General features: G+C 44.3%; 1 protein-coding gene across 1 annotated transcript; it reads left to right on the forward strand.

Moving 5' to 3' along the window:
• Window positions 1-2,440: 2,440 nt before the first annotated feature.
• On the forward strand, window positions 2,441-3,858 carry LOC107275231 (Duplicated homeodomain-like superfamily protein). The gene is made up of 2 exons (NM_001320486.1): window positions 2,441-3,043; window positions 3,168-3,858. Exons 1-2 carry the CDS (start codon window positions 2,610-2,612, stop codon window positions 3,616-3,618), a joined length of 885 nt encoding a protein of 294 aa, NP_001307415.1. The 5' UTR covers window positions 2,441-2,609; the 3' UTR covers window positions 3,619-3,858.
• The last annotated feature ends 20,003 nt before the right edge of the window (window positions 3,859-23,861 follow it).

The following is a 23,861-nucleotide window of genomic DNA, read 5'->3' on the forward strand; positions in this document are numbered from 1 at the left end:
TGTCTCAAAACTAATTGATGATAATCTGCCTGTTGACGCAACACTGCAATCTCTATGTCTTGTGTGGATGATCGAGAACGAGACGCCTGCAAAGACGAGGATGTGAACTGCCGTCCATAGCGTTTCAGCTCCCTAGAATCAATCGTAGAATCAAAAATACCCAACCTATAAGAGTGAACCAAGGACTTAGTATAGTAAACCATGGACTTAGTACAGTAAACCATGGACTCAGTTCAATCGCAAGCATATGAGCATAACTTTGAAATCCAAATGAAATACTCTCAACATCGGTTCTGGTCTCTGACCGAGCACAAGCATGGTCGAGAAACGCGTCAGTCTTGGCAACCCACGAACTTGATAGAGCACCTCTCCTTTTCCAACCTTCATACATTCATCGACGATCCTCCACCATACTAGATACGAGATGTTAACTTAATTAGATAAGTAAATCACGCCCCTACATCTATAGGAAAGGATAAGTCCTAAATCCACCCAGGAGTGATTGACGAGCCCGTGTTTATGACAAGGCATGTGCTCTTGCGAAATTTCGGCAGCACAACCCCGTTGTTCTCCAATCGCATGCCTGAAAATGGTGCAATTGGAGAACAGATGGGCTATGCTGCTAAAACTATGCAGGAGCACATGCCTTTGTCATAAACACGGGCTTTGTCGGTCACCCCGAGGTTGTCCAATAAAGGGGCAATTCGAACCCAACACACCTCACATACGCCACATGTAAGGTGTGTTGGGCCGAAACGAGTGACGTCTAGGTTTTGTTTTATTAACACTACAATACACTATGAATAACTAGAACCATCATACATTATTACGTTGTTCAACTAATAAACCACCAATACAATATTATATACGAAATACATTGTCATGGGTGACAAATCATATAAAATGACCTTATTTCCGAGGGCATTGTTGGAACTTGCTAATCTGGGGGCAGCAAATTCCGACAACGAGGGAATGGAAAATGGTTTGATGCCGCTAAGCACAAAACGTTAGAGCCACATTGTTTTTCTCTGTCGTCCGCAATGTCATAGTGCGGGGGTATTTATAGGTAACTGAGGGACCGCTCGGCCCTGTCAAGGACAATTAGACCCTCAGTTACCTAGTTCATCCCCAGAATATTCCCTCTCGGAGGGTTACAGCGGGGTCATTACAGCATGCTTTACTATAGATGTGGCCCGACCCGCTCCGCCCACACGGCGGCCAACGGGCAGGGCCCTACAACATGGGCCGGATTGTACATGGGCCCCTTTTTACATCGAGGAAGGTCGAGACGTAGGGTCTTCGAAGTCCTGATCGTCCGTGCCCCGAAGCCTTTAAGGGTCTTTGGTTCGGCTCGCCGAGACGAAGGGAGATCTTGAGCCTTCGCTTGGGCGTCGTTCTTAAGCTTAGCTTGCGGGGCCTTCAGTCTTGTGTATGTTGATGTGACAGTCGTCAAGCGAGGGGGACGTGTTCGCCTTCGCCCCAACAGGCATAATAATCACCCTCGAAAATTATACATTTAAATTTTCTAAGAACCACTAAATGAACTAAAACAAGATAATTTAATTACATAATAAAATTCCGGTTGTGGGACATAACAAACTAAATAAGAATCATTTAATTCTAAAAATTGACTACTAGCAAACAATCCATGCATCTACAAAATTGTACTATAAAATAAGAATACTCACTTATCCGATGGCGCGGATCAGCGTGGCCGACGATGGGTGACGTAGGGGCGGACAGGGTCGGGACATGCGCGAGAGCCAGCGGGGGCGGGCGCCGGCAGCGTCGGGCACGGCCACCGGCGGGGTTGGCCGCGGGAGCCGACGAGGCGGGTGCCGGTGGCGTCGGGCGTGGGAGCCGACGAGGCGGGCTCCAACGGCGGACGTTCCCACAACGGCTCCGGTGAGGCGTGGCGACGGCGGCAGTGGCTCACTGTGAGTTGTGAGAATAAGAAATGAAATGGCGCGATCGGATGCCACTTGGCTTAAAATCACTTATATTCGACGGCTTGGAGACAAGCCGACGACTTCAATTATTTGATAGCCGTCGGAAATAACCTATACGTCTGAAGGCTGTTGGAAGCCGTCGGATATAACCATACGTCCCACGGTCGCCAAGGAAACCGTCGGATATAATTCGGCCGTCGGAGATTTCTCTGTTTCGCGTGGTTAATGGTGATAGCCCATGAATCATTGAAAAAAACTTTTAAAGAGAATTAGCATATAAAGATGGCATGTTTGAGATATTTAATTATGTTTTATTATTACAATGGTTCTTTAATCCTGCTGTAGGCCTATTACACGTGGGACGCTATATCCAAGAACTCATTATTAGAACTACGTCGTGGTAACCTTATCTTCTCTCTCTACGGAACACACACCGTGTCGTTCTAGCGTTCTCATCCTCCATCCGCTTGCTCCTGCTCCCTCGAGTCAAAGCAGTGGATATGGTGGCGCGAGCAGCGAGCTAGGGAGGCTAGGTAGCAGACTAGTGTCGCTATTAATCGTACCACGCCGCCGCCGGGAAATTGCCCTTCTCCGCCACTGCCACTGAAGCTATACTGTCGCAGAGAGAGCGCCCCACCACCCGCGGACCAGACATCTGCGATGACCACTCTGGCGACGGACACGGCGGCGTGGACACGGGAGGAGGACAAGGCGTTCGAGAACGCGGTGGCAGCCTCCGCGGCGCCGCCGGCCGACGGGCCGCCTGATGATGGCTGGTTCACGGCGCTGGTGGCGAGCGTGCCGGCGCGAACGGCGGAGGAGGTGCGGCGGCACTACGAGGCGCTGGTGGAGGACGTGGCCGCTATCGAGGCCGGCCGCATCCCGCTCCCGCGCTACGCTGGGGAGGAGTCGTCCGCGGCGACGCCCGAGGGCTCCGGTGCCGCCGGCCCCTCCACGCCCAAGGACGGAGGAGGAGGGAGCGGGCACCGACGCGAAGAACGGAAGGGCGGCGTCGGCGCTGACGCGGGGAAGAGTTGCTCTAAGGCCGAGCAGGAGCGGCGCAAGGGCGTGCCGTGGACGGAAGAGGAGCACAGGTTCGTACTCCGCTCCGTAGCATAAAAAAATTCCACGCGTTCTTGCCTTCAAATAAAGCTTGCATCTTTCATGCTAAAAACATGGATCGATCGATGATGCTGTTGTGTTGGTGCCTGGTGGCAGGTTGTTCTTGTTGGGTCTGGACAAGTTCGGCAAGGGCGACTGGCGGAGCATCTCGCGCAACTTCGTCATCTCGCGGACGCCGACGCAGGTGGCGAGCCACGCGCAGAAATACTTCATCCGCCTCAACTCGATGAACCGGGACAGGCGCCGCTCCAGCATCCACGACATCACCAGCGTGACCGCCGGCGAGGTGGCCACGGCCGGCGCGCCCATCACGGGCGGCGGCCCGACCGCGGCGGGGGCGATGCCGATGGGGCCGGGCGGCATGAAGCACCACCACCCGGTTCCGCCGATGGGCATGTACGGGCACGCGCCCATGGGCCACCCGGTCGCCGGGCACATGGTGGCGCCGGCGGCCGTCGGCACGCCGGTCATGTTCCCGCCGGGCCATCACTCGCCCTATGTCCTGCCGGTGGGATACCCGGCGCCACCGACCAAGATGCACCAGTGATCGTCTACGACCGGCATTTGCGCAGCTGCGCAGCTGCATCCCTTTGCTCGTTCTTTCTTGATTTCGTTGATGATCTTGTGTAGCCAAAGCTATCTATCCATCCTTTCCTCATCTCCCGGGTCTTTGTTTTTTGACGTAACATATAGATGACTTGAGCGAGTGCAGGGCAGGCAGGCGAATAATGAGTATCGCTACTTACAGGCTTAAGGAATGTGTAATTAGTAGCAGCCTTCCTGGGTGCAAATATTCATCATTTGTGCAACTGGGGACTGACAGAATCCCATTTCCCGGATGTAAATCGATTGTCTATAATATCTCATCTGTGCGAAATATGTGTTCATCACCTGTTTTGGTTTAGGATTGATTTGGTTCTACTTTTTTTCCTTCTCAAGCATCTCTGTTTCAGTTTAGGATTGATTTGGTTCTCCTTTTTTTTTTCCTTCTCAGGCATCTCTTTCAGTTTGAGTTTAGGATTGATTTGGTATTGTTTTAGTTTCAGTGCCCATCTATGGTTTTGGTATTCAGTTTAGTAAAATCATTTTGGGACCAGTGGACAGGCAAGTGCAGCACGCACGTGGACATCAAAAGAAAATTCATCTGTAAAGAACGAATTACAGTTGGCATGTTGTGTAAAAAAATGCTTGGAAAATTCTGTTAACCAGTGATAAATTGCCAACCTAGTCATCCATACAACTGAGAGTACTGTTAACAGCAGGACAACGCCATTATTTAGGTTGGACTCCTAATCCGATGGATAGTGGGCTCCATAACTACAAACTCTCGAGGCATAAGGCACAAAATGTTTACCGCCTTCGTCTTCCTCGTGTACTGGAGTGCATAGTATAATCTCAGCATGCTCCCGTTCTCCTCTTAGTGCTGATTTGGTGACCCGGGATACCGGGAGGATTGGAGGAGATTGAGGGGAAAATTAGTTAATTTTCCACTCAATCTCCTCCAATCCTCCCGGTATCCCCTTGTCACCAAATCAAACCTTAGAGCATCTCCAACAACGTGACCTATAAAAATGCCCTATAATTTGAAAATAAGTATATTTTATAGAATTTAGGGCACCAACAAAACACTCCGCTCCAACAGTAAAGCCCCAAATCTAGATTATAGGGCAGGCCACTACGGTGTAGTATATTTGAGTCACTTGAGAGGGTGCCCTATAATTTTTTGACAAAATTTTATGAAATGGGGCACTGTTGGAGTAGTTTTTCCTTTGTAGAGCCCTATATTTCAATTTGAGGCACTAGTTTGAGGCATTGTTGGAGATGCTCTTACTATTACTTTTCACATCCTCGTACTACACTTCAAATATAGACTTTATAGGGCTAGTTTGGAAATTTAAATCACTTTCGATATTTTTGGGAATTGAGGGGAAAATTAGCTTAATTTTCACCTCAATCATCGAGAATTTCGAAGGGCATTTAAGTTTTCAAACTAGTCCTTAAATTAAAGACTTCTGCCAGTTTCTTTTTCAATCGAGGTTTTCCGTTATATAAGCTGAGGCCATGCTCAGATCGTGTATATGACCGTGTAAAACACTGTTTTCAGTGGCGGACCTAGGATTTGACTACATGGTATGCGATGCAAAAAATGTCTTATGCATTTTGGTAAACCATTTATAATTCGGTAAAACAATATTTTAATTCGGTAAAACCATATATAGTACAACGACATATCTTGATACAAATTGTTCAAATGAAATACAAATACTTTAAGATATAGATATAGAAGATACTTACAATATTACTTGTTGATCCTCGCTTTCTCAATGACATGAATGTCTCAATTATATCATTTTCATGAACTTGGAAGAAAATATCTCGCTCAATAAATGTGAGTAGACAATCATCCAAAATAGTACTCCCTCCATCCCAAAAAATAAGGCGCACATATTTTTAGAAAAGTCAACATTGTAAAACTTAAACCAACAATTCAACAAAAAACATATATTTTTAGTGTGTGCATGTTACATACTTAAATTTGTAATTTAAAAATACTTTAATATGATGCTTAATTTGTATTTTTATGTCATATTTTAAAAGAAATTAATGGTCAAAGTTTCACTTTAAAGACTTTTCCAAAAAAAATATATGCCTTATTTTTTGGGATAGAGGGGGTATCACCTAGCTTATTTCGTGATTTTGATTTCACTATAACCAATGCAGAAAATACCCTTTCAACACTACCAATTTAAGAAGCAAGTACACCATATCATACACTTTGTGCCTTTTTGTTTCAACAAGCTTAACCGAGAGATCAACAATGTTGTCTAGACCTTGGAAGTGTTCATCTTGTTGCATGGCATAATATAATTATCAAGTTGCAATTCTAGTTGTAGCAAATTGTTGTTGGAGAAGTCGTTAGGATAAAATTCAGCCAATCTACGTACCTTTTGTGCATCAAAAGAAGCAAAGGAGTGGGAAGGACTAAAGGCTGACATACAAGAGAGTAGATCCATGTTAATCTCATCAAATCGCTTATCAAGCTCTTGACTAATTTGATCAATGACACCAATGTATACTTCTCTTCCAAAATGATCACCATTTTTTGGTTTTGGGCACGGGCATACCTTGCTGATTTTCCATAAGGCACATAAGCACCATCCTTAGTAGGAACTTCGACACCATGTGTAATACAAAAGAAGTGACCTCAACTACTGCATTTCGCTCTTTGCCACATTAATAAGTGAGATTGCATTAAGAATATATTGATCCCTTCTTTGGAAACACTCAGATATCTCATTTGTGTATCCAAAAATAACATACATTAAGTGCAAAAAGAAAAGAAACTCAAAGGGTTCAAATGCTCCAAGCACGAAATGAATCTTCGTCCAATCATCCTTATGTGCAATATCAGCACCAAGATCAATGAGCACATCCTGGATTGAGGAATACATAGTGATGATGCTACCTATAGTTTTGTAATGCGAGCCCCACCGAGTGTCACCAGGCCTAGGCAAACCCATCTCGTGATTTAATCCACTCCCTGATTCAAGCTCACCACACTAGTGATTTCTTAACATTCTCAAGCCTAGCATTTCGAAGCATACCATGATGCTTGCAAGAAACCCCAACAATGTTCAACAAGATAGATACTTGATCAAAAAGTCTTGCAATGAGTATTTCCCTTGGCAACAACTACAAGAACTAGTCGGAGTTGATGGGCAAAGCAATAAATATAATAAGCACAAGGAGATTCTTGCATTATTAATGTTTTTAGCCCTTTAATATCCCCTTTCATATTGCTAGCACCATCATAACCTTGACCTCTAATCTGAGTCGTACTCAATCCATGACTAATAAGAAAACCTTCGATTGCTTCCTTAAGTGATAAAGAAGTAGTATCATCTACATGAACTACTCCAATGAAATGCTCACATGGCCTTCCAAGTTTATCAACATAACACAAGCATACAACTAGTTGTTTTTTATGTGATATGTCACTTGATTCATTGGCTAAAATTGCATAGGGCTCATCTCCAAGTTCCTCAATTATTTTTTTCTAGTTTATATGGCACAAAAATGAATAATTTGCTTTTGTATCTTTGGGCTAGTCAAAGTGCAATTACCTGGTGCATTGTTTAAGACATGATGTGAAGCCTCTCTAACGAATATTATGTGCCTAAAGTAAGCTTAGAATATGTCTCTCGAATAAGATGATTGGATTAGTCTTATATAAAGGAAGTAACAAAGGTTCAATGGTTTTTTAGATTTTGTATAGGCAATAATAAAGATGACACACCCTATAGATTTCACTAACATGTACCATTCAAGGACATAAATAGTGACTCGATTAAATTTGCTTCAACATAATCTCGCCTAACAGATATTTTTGATTCAAAATCACATTGAATACCTACATGATTTAAAAAATAACAAGTGTAGATTTACTCTATCGATAGTTTTAGTAGCCAAAATTATTATATGTGCAGTAATTTTAAATGTGAGTATATAACACATGTAGATAAAGACAATTGACTATTAATAAACACTTTTAAAAAAATAATAAAATGTATGCTATCAATAAGTAGATTAAAATATTCAAGAATTTTTTTCTATAAATATAAAATAAAATAAAAGTACTTAATTCAATATAATTAGCCATATTAATAATAACTGAACTTAACATTTACATATCATCAGTAATATGCAAACAGTAAAATTAATAAAAATGTCATTATCCATAAAGCTTATATTTAAAAGTTTAAATAATACACTTCATTTGTAATATTAAAATTTATATAAGTGTCAATAGATTTGTATAATTTAGGTAATGTACATACCTAATTAATATACCCCCAATTAATATGGGGTCTCTTCAGATGTCTTTAGGTGGTTAATTGAAAAACATACAACTCTATATATGACTCTTCATATATATTATCTATTAACTGCATTAATAATCCATAGACTTAGGGTTATATCATACAGTCTTTTAGAACATGTACAACCCTAAGACCATGGTGTGGTTTTTAAGTAAAAGACACAACTAAGACACATGTTGATACAATGGATGTTTATAAATCTTATGTCTTATTCAATGAAAATTATAAGACATGACTCATTTTGTGGAGAGGAAAGTGTAGCCCAGCCTTAAAAAAGCTTTGGTAAACAACTACTTCGTCTTTTTCGGGAAGAGGAACAATGCTCTCCTCACCGGGCCTCACTATGGAAACATCGTGAAGATATTTACCTTTCATAGCTTCAATATGACCTCTCTTAACAGTTGATTTCCCAAAGTTGACATGGCTTGGTCTCCAAGGTCGTTCTTTGGCGTCATCAGCATCACAATCAAAATCAAATTCCTCGTTATCCTCAGAGTCATCCGACAGTCCAGCCAATATCTCGTCAGTGATCTTCGCAGTGTTGCTTAACTCCATGGCCTCGTAAAATCTAGCAAGCGCAAGCTATTCACTCTTGCTACCCTCGGCCATCTTAACTCAAACTAAAAACAACCAAAGCTACAACAAGTGTAACTCTCAATGGCTCAAAGCAACAAAACAACTGAATGACACGATAAATATTTTACGATGTTCATTCTATTTATATGCAAACTACCACTGCAGAGTGGCCCCCACATTTCAGAAATTTTGCTGTTTAGCGACGGAAAAGTTTTTTTTGGACCTTCGGTCCAAGGCCTTCGTTTATTTTGCAGTCTGAGTTCGTTGCGAGAAAACGAACTAATACTGCGAGGGGATACTGTTGGGGGCCTTCGTCTTTCGAAGGTCCTAAAAAACACAGTTAACCACTATTTCCCGATACATCTCTAATTATTGCAGGTGCTTCGGCAGTGCCACCTTCGGAATAAATCAAGAAAAGGATGAAGGCATTAGCTTTGTCATAATAATACGGGAAGACGAAGACAGGAGCCAAACAAGGTCGGGAGAAGATGTTCGCAAGATCATGTTGTCAAGATGATAAAGATAGAAGACAATACTACCCTTGTGTCATTTGTAAATCATATTTGCAAGCTTTATGGACATACCTGTAATTTCATGCAAAGTTGTACCTCTCCCCTATAAATAGATGAACAATATCATGCATAGATTCACCTTTTTCGGGGAGGAGGAAGAAGACTCCCATTTTCTCAGCTTCTGAAACCATATTCGAGCTCTCATTCGTAATTCGTGTAAAGCCGAAGGCATGCTTGTAATGTTTATCACACTACAAGGAATGTAATTTGAGATGAATATGCAGATAAGTTAGACTTGTTCTTTATTATCTGCACTTTCTATTCTGGTTAGAGATGTACAAGTTCTTTGTTCGTTTCCTTCTTCCTTCATATGACCTTCGAAGAAAGGTTAAATGAAGAAACATGCAACGTACTAATTCATGTTGACTTATTTTTGACATCCCGAAGGGTTCAAAAATAAGTGTCCATCACTACCTTTGTCCTTGAATCTTTATCCCGAAAAGATAATACCTTCAAGGACGAAGGCCTCTACTGTTTAACATTGTGTTGTCTTGTTTTTGGTTCTATACAACAATCGAAAACAAGTAACCAACAATGACATAACAGTATAACTAATGGGAGAGATATAAAAAGAGTTTCATGGGAGAGTATATAGATTTATGAAGATGAAACTTTATATATACGATTAACTAGTTTAAATCTAATGTGGCAGTATTGAAAACAGTGCATTGAAACTCATCATTAAGAATGGCCTTAGAATTGTACATGACCTAATAGAGAGAAGACATCATTGTGGAATCATGAATAGACTCCTTTAATTTGAAACGCAAGAACACAAAGCATATCAATAGAAAGAATATAGAAATTTCGTAGAAATACAGTGGCAAATTAAAACAGATGATCTGAAAACTTAATTAGAAATTTTAGAGGAATGATCGTTCGGATAAATCGTAGGCCAAATTTATGAATTTTACAGATTTGAATGTGTTGACGCCTTTTCGGAGCGCCAAATACTCAAGAAGAACCGGCGGCGGTGCTCTCTGGTCAGGCGCGGACGGTCCGCGGCCTAGGGCCGGACGGTCCGCGACTTGGCGCAGGGGCTAGGTTTTCCTGCCTGACGGCCGGACGGTCCGCGCCCTGGGGCCGGACGGTCCGCGCGTGTGCAGGGGCGGCGGAAGATCGCCGGCGGCGGCCTGAATCTCGCTCCCGGGAGGGACCCCGTCGGGGAGGAGATCCTAGGGGTTGTCTAGGCTCGGGCCGGCCGACCTAGACTCCTCCAATCGGCGTAGAGTCGAAGAGAGGCGAAGAATTTGGGGATCGAGAGGCTAAACTAGAACTAGACTAGAACTACTCCTAATTGTACTGGAAATAAATGCGAATAGAAGTTGTATTGATTCGATTGTTCATCACAAATCGGCCGTAGGCCTCTCTTTTTATAGAGGAGGGGGGCTGGACCCTTTACACGACCGGACTCCGAGCTAATTCCGCGGATATAGCTAAAAAACATAGCACAAAACTCGGAACCCTAATCTATTCTGCGCGTGCGCGGACCGTCCGGCCCACAGGCGCGGACCATCCGCACCTCATTTTGGTGCTCAACATATGCCCCCCTGCCTTTTGGTGGAGCTGAGCAAACCAAAAGCAAATAACTCGATGAGATTACATCGGTTCTCTTAGGCATCTTACCACATACTAGGATGGTACTGTTTGAGGAAACGCCCATTCAAAGCCTTAGGTAAATCCTTGCCTTGTAATGTTTGTAGCAAATAGGCGTTGCCAGACATCACTTGTTTTACTTTATAAGGACCCTCCCAGCTTGGCGACCATTTCCCGAACTTCCGTTCTTTATTCCTTAGAGGCAGAATAGTCTTCCACACCAGGTCCCCTACTTGAAATGATTTTGCTTTGACCTTCTTGTTGTAGGCCCTGGCTACCATGATCTTGTCCTTTTCTATTGCTCCCAAAGCTATCATCCTCTTGTCGGTCACCTCATCAATATTATCCATCATTGAATTATAATAATCAGTAGCATTTAAATCATTTTGTCTGGCGAACCTGACAGCATTCAAACTTATCTCCACAGGCAACACTGCTTCCTGCCCATAGACAAGCTCAAAAGGAGACACTTGAGTAGCCCTATGTTTAGATATCCTATGAGCCCATAAAGCTTCAGATAAAATCTTATGCCAATGTTTAGGATTATCAGATATCTTCTTTTTTATCAAATTAATCAATGTCCTATTACTAGACTCGGCCTGTCCATTGGCCTGAGCATAATATGGAGATGAATTAAGCAGCTTAATTCTGTATAATTCAGCAAATTCACGTACCTCCTTTGACATAAAAGAAGTACCTTGATCTGTAGTTAAGGTCTGGGGAATGCCGAATCTATGAATAATATGCTCAGTTATAAACTCAATTACCTCCTTGTGTGTCATGTTCTTTAGAGCAACGGCTTCAGTCCATTTGGTGAAGTAGTCAGTGGCAACTAACACAAACCGATGCCCCTTTGATGATGAAGGATGAATTTCTCCAATAAAGTCTAATCCCCATCCTCTGTACGGCCAAGGCTTGATGATAGGATGTAATTCGGCTGCAGGGACTAACTGTAGGTCGCCGAATTTTTGACACACTTGGCAACCCTTGTAGTACTTGAAACAATCAGCTATCATACTAGGCCAATAAAACCAGACCTTCGCAACAACCACTTCATCTTTGGAGCTGATTGATGAGTACCACAAATTCCTTCATGTACTTCGGCCATGGCTAATATAGCATCATCTGGGCCCAAGCACTTAAGCAGGATATCATTGACTGTTCGGCGGTAAAGTTCATCACTCATCAAAACATACTTGAAAGCTGTTCGCCGAATGTTCTTATCTGTCCTTATATTGGGATTTCGTAGATAATTAAGTATAGGTGTCCTCCAATCACTTGCATCGGCCTCATTGTCGGCCGAATTGATCAAAAGAACATTTCTGGTAACCCCGGACGGTCCGGCGTCATCACGCGGACGGTCCGCGACCTGGGAATTTGGCTTTGCACCGGTTATCAGATTTTCAGTTTTGTGAAACTTTCCTCTCTTTATCCGATAACCTGATGCATCTTGTGCCAAATCGTTAGCTCTATGATTCTCAACTCTAGAGATATGCCGAATACTGAATTCGTCAAAAGAATGAATTATGCTCCAACATTTCTCAAGGTAACTATTTAGAGTACCATCAAAACATTGATATTCTTCTAACACTTGTTGGACAATCAGCTGAGAATCACCAAATACCTTCACATGTTTTACTCCCATACCATTTAAAAGTTCTAAGCCGAATAGGAGGGCCTCATATTCAGCTTGATTATTAGTGCAATAAGTTTTCAATCGGCTAGAGAAGTCAAAGGAGACATTACTTGGTGAAACAAGCACAATGCCAATTCCTTGCCCTTCATTGCAAACCGATCCATCAAAATATAAAGTCCAAGGAGTAATAGTGAGGTATGACATGTCTAGTTCATGAATATCATTAACCCGATGTTCTACAATGAAATCCGCTATGACTTGGCCTTTCATAGATTTCAATGGTTCATAGGCCAAGTCATATTCTACGAGTGCATAAGCCCACTTACCAATTCTACCACTCATAATTGGGTTATGCAACATGTATTTGATCACATCGGCTTGACCAGAAACAGTGCAATGACTAGACAGTAAATAACATCTACATTTGGTGCATGCAAAAAACAAGCATAAGCATAACTTTTCAATAAAAGTGTACCTTGTTTCAGCATCCACCAACCTTCGGCTTAGATATGTCACCACATGCTCCTTCCCCTCGGTTTCTTGTGTCAGAACAGCCCCAATGACCTTATCCTCAGCTGCAATGTATAATCGGAATGGTACTCCTGCTCGTGGTGCTTTTAATACGGGAGCCGAAGATAAGTATTTTTTGATGAGATCAAATGCTTCTTGTTGTTCTGCCCCCCAAGCGAATTCGGCATCATTCTTAAGCCGAAGAATAGGGGTGAACGCATCAATCTTCCCGGCTAGGTTAGAAATAAACCTTCGTAAATAATTCACCTTGCCGAGAAACCTCTGTACCTCGACCTTACAGGACGGAGGTCCCACATTCCGAATAGACTTGATTCGGTTAGGGTCTATTTCTATACCATGTTCATGTATGATAAATCCTAAAAACTTACCAGCCGACACTCCAAAAGCACATTTACGTGGGTTCATTTTCAAACCATACTGACGCATTTTATCAAAGGCTCTGCGCAAATCAGCTATATGAGAACTAAACTCAGCCGATTTGACTACAATATCATCAATGTAAACTTCCACAGTGTTTCCTAACAATTCATGGAAGATCAAATTCATAGCCCTCTGATAAGTAGCACCAGCATTTTTCAGACCAAATGTCATGACAACCCACTCAAATAAACCAATGAAGCCTGGACATATAAAGGCCGTTTTAGACGCATCTTCTTCGGCCACGAAAATCTGATTATATCCGGCATTACCATCAAGGAAGCTAATAATTCTATTTCCTGATGCATTATTGATTAATGTGTCGGCTATGGGCATGGGATATTCGTCTTTAGGAGTTGCTCTATTTAAATTGCGAAAATCAATGCATACTCTAAGTTTACCTGACTCCTTCTTCTCCACCGGCACAATATTGGAGACCCACTCTGCGTATCTGCAAGGTCTGATAAAATCAGCTTCTAGCAGCCGGTGGATTTCGTCCTTGATGCGTGGGAGAAGATCTGGACGAAATGTTCTAGCTCTTTGCTTGAAAGGTCTGAAACCAGATTTAATAGGCAGCCGATGCTCTACGATCTCTCGGCTTAATCCAGGCATTTCAGTATAATTCCAAGCAAAGCAATCTGAATGTTCCTTCAATAGACCGATCATCTCATCTCTAGGATCGGTCTCCAGGGTCTTGTTTACAAAAGTCGGCCTTGGAGTTTTACCATCTCCTATGTCAATCTCCTCCAAAGGATCGGCCAATGTAAACCCCTGTCCTAGTTTATCAAGATCTCTGAATTCCTCTATTATGTTTCCCACAGAGGAATTAGAAGATCTTTGTGTGACGTCGGACTCTCCGGTCTCGGGGACCGGATCATCCGTAATACTGTCCTTTTGCTGTGATGTATGTTCGGTCTTAAAGTCCGAACCCTTTTGTGAAAGACCAGACCATCTGGCCTTGGAAACCGAACTGTCCGTGGCCAGAGACTCATGAGTTTTGTGTGTATTCATCATTTAAACTTTATTTAGTATTTAGCCGATTCTCCATCGGCTCTAGCATTACAGGAATGAAACCTTTCTTATCTATACTTATGAATTGATAATCAGAAAAATCTACTCCTGTGAGACATGTAGCAGTCTCATAAGTCCAGAGTACAGGGGCATCGGCCACAGCGATGCAGGCCGATACATCAGCATGTACTTGTTCTATGTCATCGCCTACCTATTGTATTAGCATTTGATGTAATGTAGAAGGTATACATTGATTGGCGTGAATCCAATCTCTGCCTAGAATTAAACTGTAATTTCCTTCTACATCAGCGACGAAGAATGCAGCAGCAAGGGTCTTAGTCCCGATGGTTAATTCAACGGACGTGACTCCCCTGGCTTTGATCGAACTATCAGTTCCAACACCGCTGAGGGTCATGTTGGTCTTGACAAGTTCGTCATCTTGTTTACCTAATTTTCTGTATAATGAATAAGGCATTAGATTTACAGCCACCCCTCCGTCTACCAACATCTTAGCAATCGGTATCCCATCAATGTGACCGCGCACGAAGAGCGGCTTTAAATGATTTACCGATTCCTTTGGTTTAGTAAAGGCGGCTTCTTTAGGACCAAAATCAAACTGGGCAACAACAGGTTCATCGTCGCCGATGATAGTACAATCGGCAGAAAATGTAATAATATTTACATCCATACCTGGGCGTTCTGGAGAAGCCTCGTAGTCGACCAGGTCTTCTCCCAGCAGGTCGTCCTCTTCCATTGATGTTGTCGTGTCGTTGGAGGCTTCCTGGTGAACGGCGGACGGTCCGCGTGTGGGGGCCGGACGGTCCGCGCTTGGTGCAGGTTGTCCAGAGACTTCCTGGTGAACGGCGGACGGTCCGCGCGCAGAGGCCGGACGGTCTGCGCCTGGTGCAGATTGACTTTCTATTTCTGTGGCCGTTTGTTTTTTCTCAATGGCCTTCGGTCTCCATTTCTTTTGCGGTGGCGGGTATAGTGGATGTGTGTCATTAAATGTCTTTTCCGCCTCCTTCTCCTGGCTCTCCTTTGCTCTTAGGCGCTGTAATTTTCTCTTTTGGGATCGTGTCAATCCCGCTGGGCACCATCGAGGCATGGAGTATTTTGGATCAGCTGTTTTGATGGTAGCTGTATCCTTTTCTGCTGTGTTGGCCGATTCGCCGAAAATCATCGGCCCTTTATTGTCTCCCTGTATGACAACATCTGCAGTGCCTATTTTGATGATGTCCTTTTTTGTTGTTCTTTGAGTTGCTACAGGCATATGCCCCCCCTGCCGGATTGGTCGGCCTAGGAGGCCGAGTAGTCCGGCAATCTTGCTGGGCCTGTGCCTGGTGACCAGATTCAGCAGTGCTCAATCGGTCTTGCACTGGCGGCGCCAACCTATCAAAAACGGATGTTTGGGGTGCCCCCCAGGCGAGGTACTGTGGCATCCCAAATGAATATAGTGACATGCCCCACATTTGATTTGGGACATATGGTGGAGGTAAGTATGTGTATGGATATGGCATAGATGGATAAGGGGGTGGAGGGATCCATGTCGGTATGTTAGGTCTCAATTGTACAATAGGACCTTTCATTTCTTCCGATTGGTCAGGTGGTCCAATCGGCCTGACCTGACGTTGCTCATGAATGGGTGAGCGGGATCGCTTTGGTGGCCGGTCACTGGGGCCGGCCTTCTTTTTCACGTATTTGGACAACAATTGATCGAAAGTCGGGCCAGGCTTGATCAGCCGACCAGCTGCTTTAAATGTATTTGTTTTCCACGTACCTATCTCGGGTCGTCGTGGTTTGAAGGTACGTGGTTGCTGCGGGTCCTGAGCACGGCCGGACCGTCCGCTGGAGTTCGCCGGACCGTCCGGAGAAGCGTCGGACAGTCCGCGTCTGGATGGCGGACCGTCCGTGATGCGCAGAATGGGTTCTTGCGCTTGTCTCCCTGTCTGCGTTTGCCCCCCAGTGCCAGAGGCTGTGATGGTCACCTTCAAGGTCTCCCCTCCATCAGGAGTCTTCTCGGCCACCACTTTTCTGCAAGAAGTCTTATGATTCCCATCGGCCTCTCTTGCATCGCCGATGACTATTTCTTTGCCTTTGCCTTCATCGGCTGTGTTTGGCCGAGTCAGGACTTTTTTGCCCTCAAAGTCGATCATGTTCATTGGAAAGGGCTCCGTGTCCACCTGCATTTCCTGAAATTTCAATCGTCCTTCGTTAATGGCCGATTCAATCTGTCGACGGAATACATTACAATCATTAGTGGCATGAGAAAATGAGTTATGCCACTTGCAATATGCACGACGTTTTAGCTCATCGGCGGATGGAACAGTGTGATTTATTTTAATGTTGCCATTTTTGAGTAATTCATCAAATATTCTATCACACTTACCAACATTAAATGTAAACTTAACCTCCTCTTGCCGTTTCTTTTGAACCGGCTGTAAGGAGACACAAGCCGAAGATTTGGCCTGCTTTGGCCAAACCATTTCAGCAGCATACACCTCTTCTGATTCGTCTTCTGAGCTACTTTGGTCGCATTCTACTACATGTATGTTGTGACGAATTGTTTTAGTAGTTTCTTTGCTTCGGCTTTCACAAGCCAAAGCTCTCTGGTGTAATTGTGCTAGTGTAAAGAATTGGATGCCTTCTAATCTTTCTTTTAAATAATATCGCAGACCATTAAAAGCTAATCCTACTAGCTGTTTCTCTGCTAAATGAATTTGAAAGCATCGGTTTCTTGTATCTCGGAATCTCCGGATGTAATCATTAACCGATTCATCTTTTGTCTGTCGCAACGACGCTAAATCTACCAAATCCAACTCATAGTCACCGGAGAAAAAATGATCATGAAATTTTTGTTCTAAATCCCCCCATGATGAAATGGAATTAGGAGGTAAAGTGGCGTACCATGCAAACGCAGTTCCTGTTAAAGATAATGAAAATAAACGTACGCGAAATGCCTCTGTGTCGGCCAACTCTCCTAATTGTGCTAAAAATTGGCCTATGTGTTCACGTGTGTTCTTTCCTTGATCACCCGAAAATTTTGTGAATTCGGGTATCCTGGTTCCCTGTGGGTATGGGTGGTGATCAAATCGGCTGTCATAAGGTTTCCGATATGATTGCCCCCAGGGACCATGCTTACTCCGAGCTTATCTCGGAACGCCCCGGCTATTTCTTCCCTTACTATATCAATGGCAGCCGGTGCGAGACCACCGGCTCTCTGGTCAAACATAGGTGGGGTTGGCTGGATATTAGCATGTTGTCTTTCCCCCCATTGGTTTGAGTTACGCGGTGCATTTCCGTTTGCTCTATATGGCTCATATGTTTGATCGTTTCTTTCCGGCCTTCTAGGTGGGGCCGGAAAGCTTTCCTGGGCTTTGGATCCTGAATTAATGGGCTGGTGCATTGCATAGTGTGATGAGAAGTGTTGCTGGGACGGGCGAGGATTCATGTAATAATCCTCCTCAAAAGACTCATGCGCGGACTGTCCGGATACGTACCCGGACCGTCCGTGGTTATATGCGGACCGTCCGTCGTTGTATGCGGACCGTCCGACTGGGTAGTTTGGGTTCTGTGCCGTGTGTGGTGGCTCGGGCGCATATCTAGGTAACTCATTAAAAATAGGCCCGACTGTTGCTGGCCCGGACGGTCCGCGCTCACGTGCGGATGGTCCGGGCATGTGCAGATCGGCTGATTTACTGCCGATTTGCGGTTGCTCAGGGTATGTGTCCATCGGCATCCCATACAGGGGTTGTGACTGGTCGTGACAACCTGTAGCCGATGTATTACGCGTGTTACCCCCTAACTCAACCTCGTGCGAAGGAAAATTTGCGATATTAGATTTATCAAATGCACGTACTAGTCTCTTAACATCGCTTTGCATACCCCCTATGATGTTCTGCATTTGTTCACGCTGCTCTTCTACATAATTTCTAAGAGATTGTAGCTCGTTGGTATTACTTACATTGGGGATATCTGGCGTGGGTTGGAGCGAAGCCGGATCCGTCGCCCGATGTCGGACGACCTTGTTGTTCCTGTCCACTTTGAAGTTGGCCAAGAATTTTGCTTTTGCCTCCTGGATCATCCGCTCCTTGTGCTCCTCAAACTGGAGCTGCTCGTCAGCCGGCAAGGTTTCCCAAGTCGGCTCTATGATGTTGCTTGGAGAAATATCAGAGCTCTCCCTTGAACCGGCCATTGAGGGCCGATTTGATGAGCCTAGATGTGTTGTCCCCAGCGGAGTCGCCAAAAAGTATGTTGACGCCTTTTCGGAGCGCCAAATACTCAAGAAGAACCGGCGGCGGTGCTCTCTGGTCAGGCGCGGATGGTCCGCGGCCTGGGGCCGGACGGTCCGCGACTTGGCGCAGGGGCTAGGTTTTCCTGCCTGACGGCCGGACGGTCCGCGCCCTGGGGCCGGACGGTCCGCGCGTGTGCAGGGGCGGCGGAAGATCGCCAGCGGCGGCCTGAATCTCGCTCCCGGGAGGGACCCCGTCGGGGAGGAGATCCTAGGGGTTTTCTAGGCTCGGGCCGACCGACCTAGACTCCTCCAATCGGCGTAGAGTCGAAGAGAGGCGAAGAATTTGGGGATCGAGAGGCTAAACTAGAACTAGACTAGAACTACTTCTAATTGTACTGGAAATAAATGCGAATAGAAGTTGTATTGATTCGATTGTTCATCACAAATCGGCCGTAGGCCTCTCTTTTTATAGAGGAGGGGGCTGGACCCTTTACACGACCGGACTCCGAGCTAATTCTGCGGATATAGCTAACAAACATAGCACAAAACTCGGAACCCTAATCTATTATGCGCATGCGCGGACCGTCCGGCCCACAGGCGCGGACCGTCCGCACCTTATTTTGGTGCTCAACAGAATGTACGCTAAGTTTCTTACATTTTTTTTCTGTAAAATAAAAGGCTAAGAAAAATTTCTTGCACTTGCTATTCTCTATTCGTGTTAACAGAAGCCATAAAAGAATATTAATTTCTACATGTGTAAATATTTTTCCTCTATTTTTTTATATAAAGCAAAGGAGGCATAAAAGAATATTTACTTCTACACATTTTCACCATACAAGGAATCTGACGCAGTGGACCTTTCACCTTCAGTCGAGTGGCGCTGGCGAGTAGCCGAGTACAGAACGAAGACGAAGCTATCAGCGTCCTCGCAGCAAAGATGAGTCTGTGGAACCGTTTGCTTTTTATTTTGTATGTTTAGATGAGCTAGAGCTAGTAACGAGTTAGGCTAAAAATTAATCTAAATTAAAGTTGGCTAATTACTAGTTTAAGATTTGCCTAAAAAATTAGCTATCTATTAGCCTTTCTATTAATTCAGATATATTAAAACTAATTTAAACTATTTTTAACTTATTAATGATTAACTCTTATATTAAACGGACCATTAAACGGACCTTTAGAAAATGACCATTTAATTCCTGCTCGTCTCTTTTTCTCCTCTCTTTTTTTCATTGTGGCCATCAGCGTCTGACAAGGATTCTATACTAGAACCTTGAGTCCATATCGTCCCTCACAAAGTAACTTTTCTGATGCTGGTTTGTGGTGTTACCTTTTATTTGCTTGTATATTTCTATTATGCTCCCTACCTCCTAAAATAATAGTTATTTTAGCTCTTGATTTTTATGTCTATATTCAAATGAATGATGATAAATCTAGACAACTATATAAAATACATACGAATCCACTGTTGCTCTAAAACGAATTTTATTTTGGGATAAAGGGAGTACTAAATTACGTTCACCACATAGTAACTTGATAGATGGATGCAAATTTCATAAACCGTTAGAATAAATATATTACCGTAGCAACTTAGTGCAAACAGAGGTAGGCCCACACATTTAAGATTGAGTATACATAAATTCAAAGGATTAAAGGAATTAGTGCTTCGACCTTTTTTTATGTTATGCATTTTTGACAAAATACCGTAGATTAGCAAAATCATGGGTATTCGAATGCATACCCATGATAATCCTTGTCCGGCCCATGAGTGGGATCGCTCTAATGAACAATGCACCCATTCTATCTGACATGGCCTAGGTTGACATCGTCAGACCAACGAGTCAGAGTCCAACACTCATCGAAATGTACCAAAGAGCTACAGTGAGCATCGGACTAGTACGACATCCATCATTTGACCACAGCTCAAGATCCAACTATCCTTGTGAACATGAGGCTAGAGTTAGCTATCGGACTAGCACTATGCTGGTCTGATGCTCTGTCTAGCATGTTCCAATGTTCCAATGCCTATTAGAGGCACCCTCTAGCCCTTTTATTCCATCCTTTTCTCATGTGCTAACTCCAACATGTCTATCACACTTATAGATGTTAGTTAGTTTTTTCCCAATTGTGTCCAAGGTGGAGTTTCAAGACTTCACTAGGTCTTATGCATATGCATGGAATCCATTCACCTAGTGATACTTAAGTAACCATTTTTAACTTTCGGTTCCCATATTTATTGTATGGCTACTTATCCTAAATCTGATCACACACTCTATTGCGTCTTGATTGGCAAAAGTAAAATGCCCTAGCTATACATTTGCCTTGAGACCTTGAATTTTGTTTTTTCTTGTTGAGCACTTGATTATCCTTTATGGCCATCACCATCCTCACCATAGTTGCCATTCATGCTCAATCTAGGATGTGGACTTAAACCTAACTCATTCACAACACTAGATTAGAGATTAGTCCTCTAGTTGTCTCAATTACCAAAAACACACATGGAGCTTTCACAAGAGCACCTGACCATACAGACTCACTGTACACACACAAAGGCGCAATCAGACTAAGTGTCGAACTTGCAGTGGAGATGGTGTTGGACCAATCATTTACATGATTTATGCTTAGAGGAACATTAGACCATCCTGCACATGAGTGTTAGACCATCATCGATGGAGTCTGGTAGTAACGGGAAAGGTTTCTGAGAGGAGAAAGGGGTGTCCGACTGGTCTAGTAGTAGGCATTGGACTATATGCCACAGTGGCATGCCTTAACAGTTTGTAATGGCTAGGAATTACACAAAGGTGCATCAGACCCTAACACATGGTCGAACAGATACTCACTGGACCATCTAACGATATGCAAATATGGCTATTGAAGTTGCAACGACTATCTCTTTATATGGCTATAAATGGGACCCAACCCGCCATTCGAGATGGGTGGGAGCTAAGGAGCATCTAGAGAGTTGAGGCTCATCTTTAGTAGATCTATACACTCAAGAGAATATAGAACTACTCTGTGATTAGTGTACATACTTTTGAAGTGATTAGGTTAGTCAGACTAGAGCTTAAAATGCTTGCTCTTGGTTTAGACCTAGTGGTTTAGTGAGGTTAGAATACCTATTATTCATTGGTGCTTATGTGCATCATTGTAGTTGTAACAAAAGGACTTGTAGTTTTTTGAGATCACACCAACTGTGTTTATGGTGTCGCCATCACCGTGTACTAGAGAGAATGAGGCCCACAACATTCTGGCTGGAAACTCAATATTGAAGATGGCAAGAAGCGGTATGGGAGAGACTATTCTAAAGACCCATTTGTGCATGGGAATGTCTTAGGCTATCCACAGAGTTCTTCGATTGAGAGCTTGGCCCTCATGTGGGCATCCTTGCAAGGGGCTCCAATAAGGACTAGGAGAAAGCTTGCGTGCTTCTCGGTATCTCAGTAATAATACTGGTGTCATCGATTTAAGTTTGTATCTCTATTACATTTTAGCTTTCACATTTTCATTATGTACCATCGTTATGAGATTTACCTTCCTACCTTAGTTGATAGGTTTGGAACCTTGGTTGCATCGACTAGGAGCCGCGGGCCTTCTCCACACGCAAGTGGTGCTCCGCTTCTGGCTCCTCTCAGACGCTCCCCGCCATCTCCACTATCGAGCTTCCGGCTAAAAACACCGCGGGGCTCGTTCCCTCCGGTACACGGTGGCATCTGTGACACAAACGCGGTTGTCACGATCTCGCAAGACTCTCGCCCCACTCGGTACAATAATGGCTCGCGCAAGAGCCAAGGGGTTGGTGGTTTATCTAAACTCACTCAACAAATTGGATTCACCTAGAGCAAGCGCTAGAGCGGTCTAACTAACCTAAGCACTTCGCAAAGCACCTACGCTAATCACTGACTGATTCTATTAAGAACTTGGGTGTAAGAGCACTTGGGAATGTCTACTATATGCCTTGGTATGTCTCTTGGGCTCCCACACTTGGAAATGGCCGGTTGGGGTGTATTTATAGCCCCCAACACAAAACTAGCCGTTGGAGGAAAGCTGCTGCTTTCTGTGGTGCACCGGACAGTCCGGTGGGGTCACTGGACCGTCCAGTGCCCCTGTCCAGTGCGCCTAGCCGTTGGGTCTGTCAGCACAGGTGACCGTTGGCGCACATGCTTTTTGCACCGGACAGTCCGGATTCACACCGGATAGTCCGGTGGTCTTCCCTCCACAGTGCCACCTGAAACTAGCCGGTACGCACTGTGCACCATCCGATCTGATTTTGACGACGTGGATTTTAAACACTAAATATTCAGTACTGCCCGCTCGATCTGGATCGGACGCCCCAGATCGACTCCCGCGAAGGGGTACGTCTCAATCTAATCCTAGCCCTTCAATCCAAATCGGACGGCACGGATCTCGTCTTCTACCCCGAGGCCGATGACGACGGTGGCCGTGACCCCACGATGACGCCTTCTCCGGTGTGCAATTTCCACTGCCCCGACGCCCTAACAAGACTCTAGTTCGACCCAACGTATTGCGAGGAAACTTATGAACACGTGTGCGGAATCTTTACCGGAGTCGAAGTGGGATGACGTTTGCCCACGCTTCGAAGCGGCTCTGCGGCGGCGCACGGCTCCGATGAGCGATTCAACCAGCGCAACGACACCAATGGCGGAATTAGTTGTCGCCGAAGCTTCTAGGAGACACGTCACGACTCTGGTATGCCCTATGGGTGCCCTAGTGCCCCCCCGTTGCCTTGCCCGACGGCGGCGGCCCGTTTCCCCCCTCGGTGGCACGAAATTCCTGTGGTGGAGGCGAGGTGGATGGTTAACGACGAAACATAAGGCATGGATAGGGTTCTAGGGTTTTTTATACGCCGCTGGGAGCGTCAACCCGTTTCTTAGGCGGCCGCACGACGGATTGATGCGCGGCAGTGTGAATCATCTAGGCCCCTTAGTGATGTTTTGGTAATTAATGACAACTGTTTGTGGACTAACGGTTCTTGGATAAATAAGAATGCAGGGTTGGATCACATAGAACAGAAAATATTGGAGATTTATAAGCATTGGTTGTGGATCAAGTGAAGGCAAAGGTATAACATAGGTTTTGTTTTTGCCGGTCTTCAGGAGTTTAGAGAAGATACTTGACTGGATTAGTAGGTTAGATAGCCGTACTATTAAGAGGGGTCAATGACTTTGATCCGTGTAAAACTTAATGCCTCATAGAGCATCTAGTGGTTGCATTTGCATGAGGACTAACAATGCTTCAAATTTCATGAGTTAAAAATCCTTTCAAAAGCTTGTTTGAAAAGTGCAAAGTCTTGGGATGCGTAGACCGTCCGGGCCTTGAGGGCGG

This window comes from Zea mays, chromosome 3 (assembly GCF_902167145.1).
Source record: "Zea mays cultivar B73 chromosome 3, Zm-B73-REFERENCE-NAM-5.0, whole genome shotgun sequence".
Lineage (NCBI taxonomy): Eukaryota > Viridiplantae > Streptophyta > Magnoliopsida > Poales > Poaceae > Zea > Zea mays.

Excerpts from the sequence above, each read along its gene's own strand:
- LOC107275231 (NM_001320486.1), top strand. The coding sequence starts at position 2,610 with ATGACCACTCTGGCGACGGACACGGCGGCGTGGACACGGGAGGAGGAC. Across the intron at positions 3,044-3,167 it reads TGGACGGAAGAGGAGCACAG|GTTGTTCTTGTTGGGTCTGG; the intron begins GTTCGTACTCCG and ends GCCTGGTGGCAG.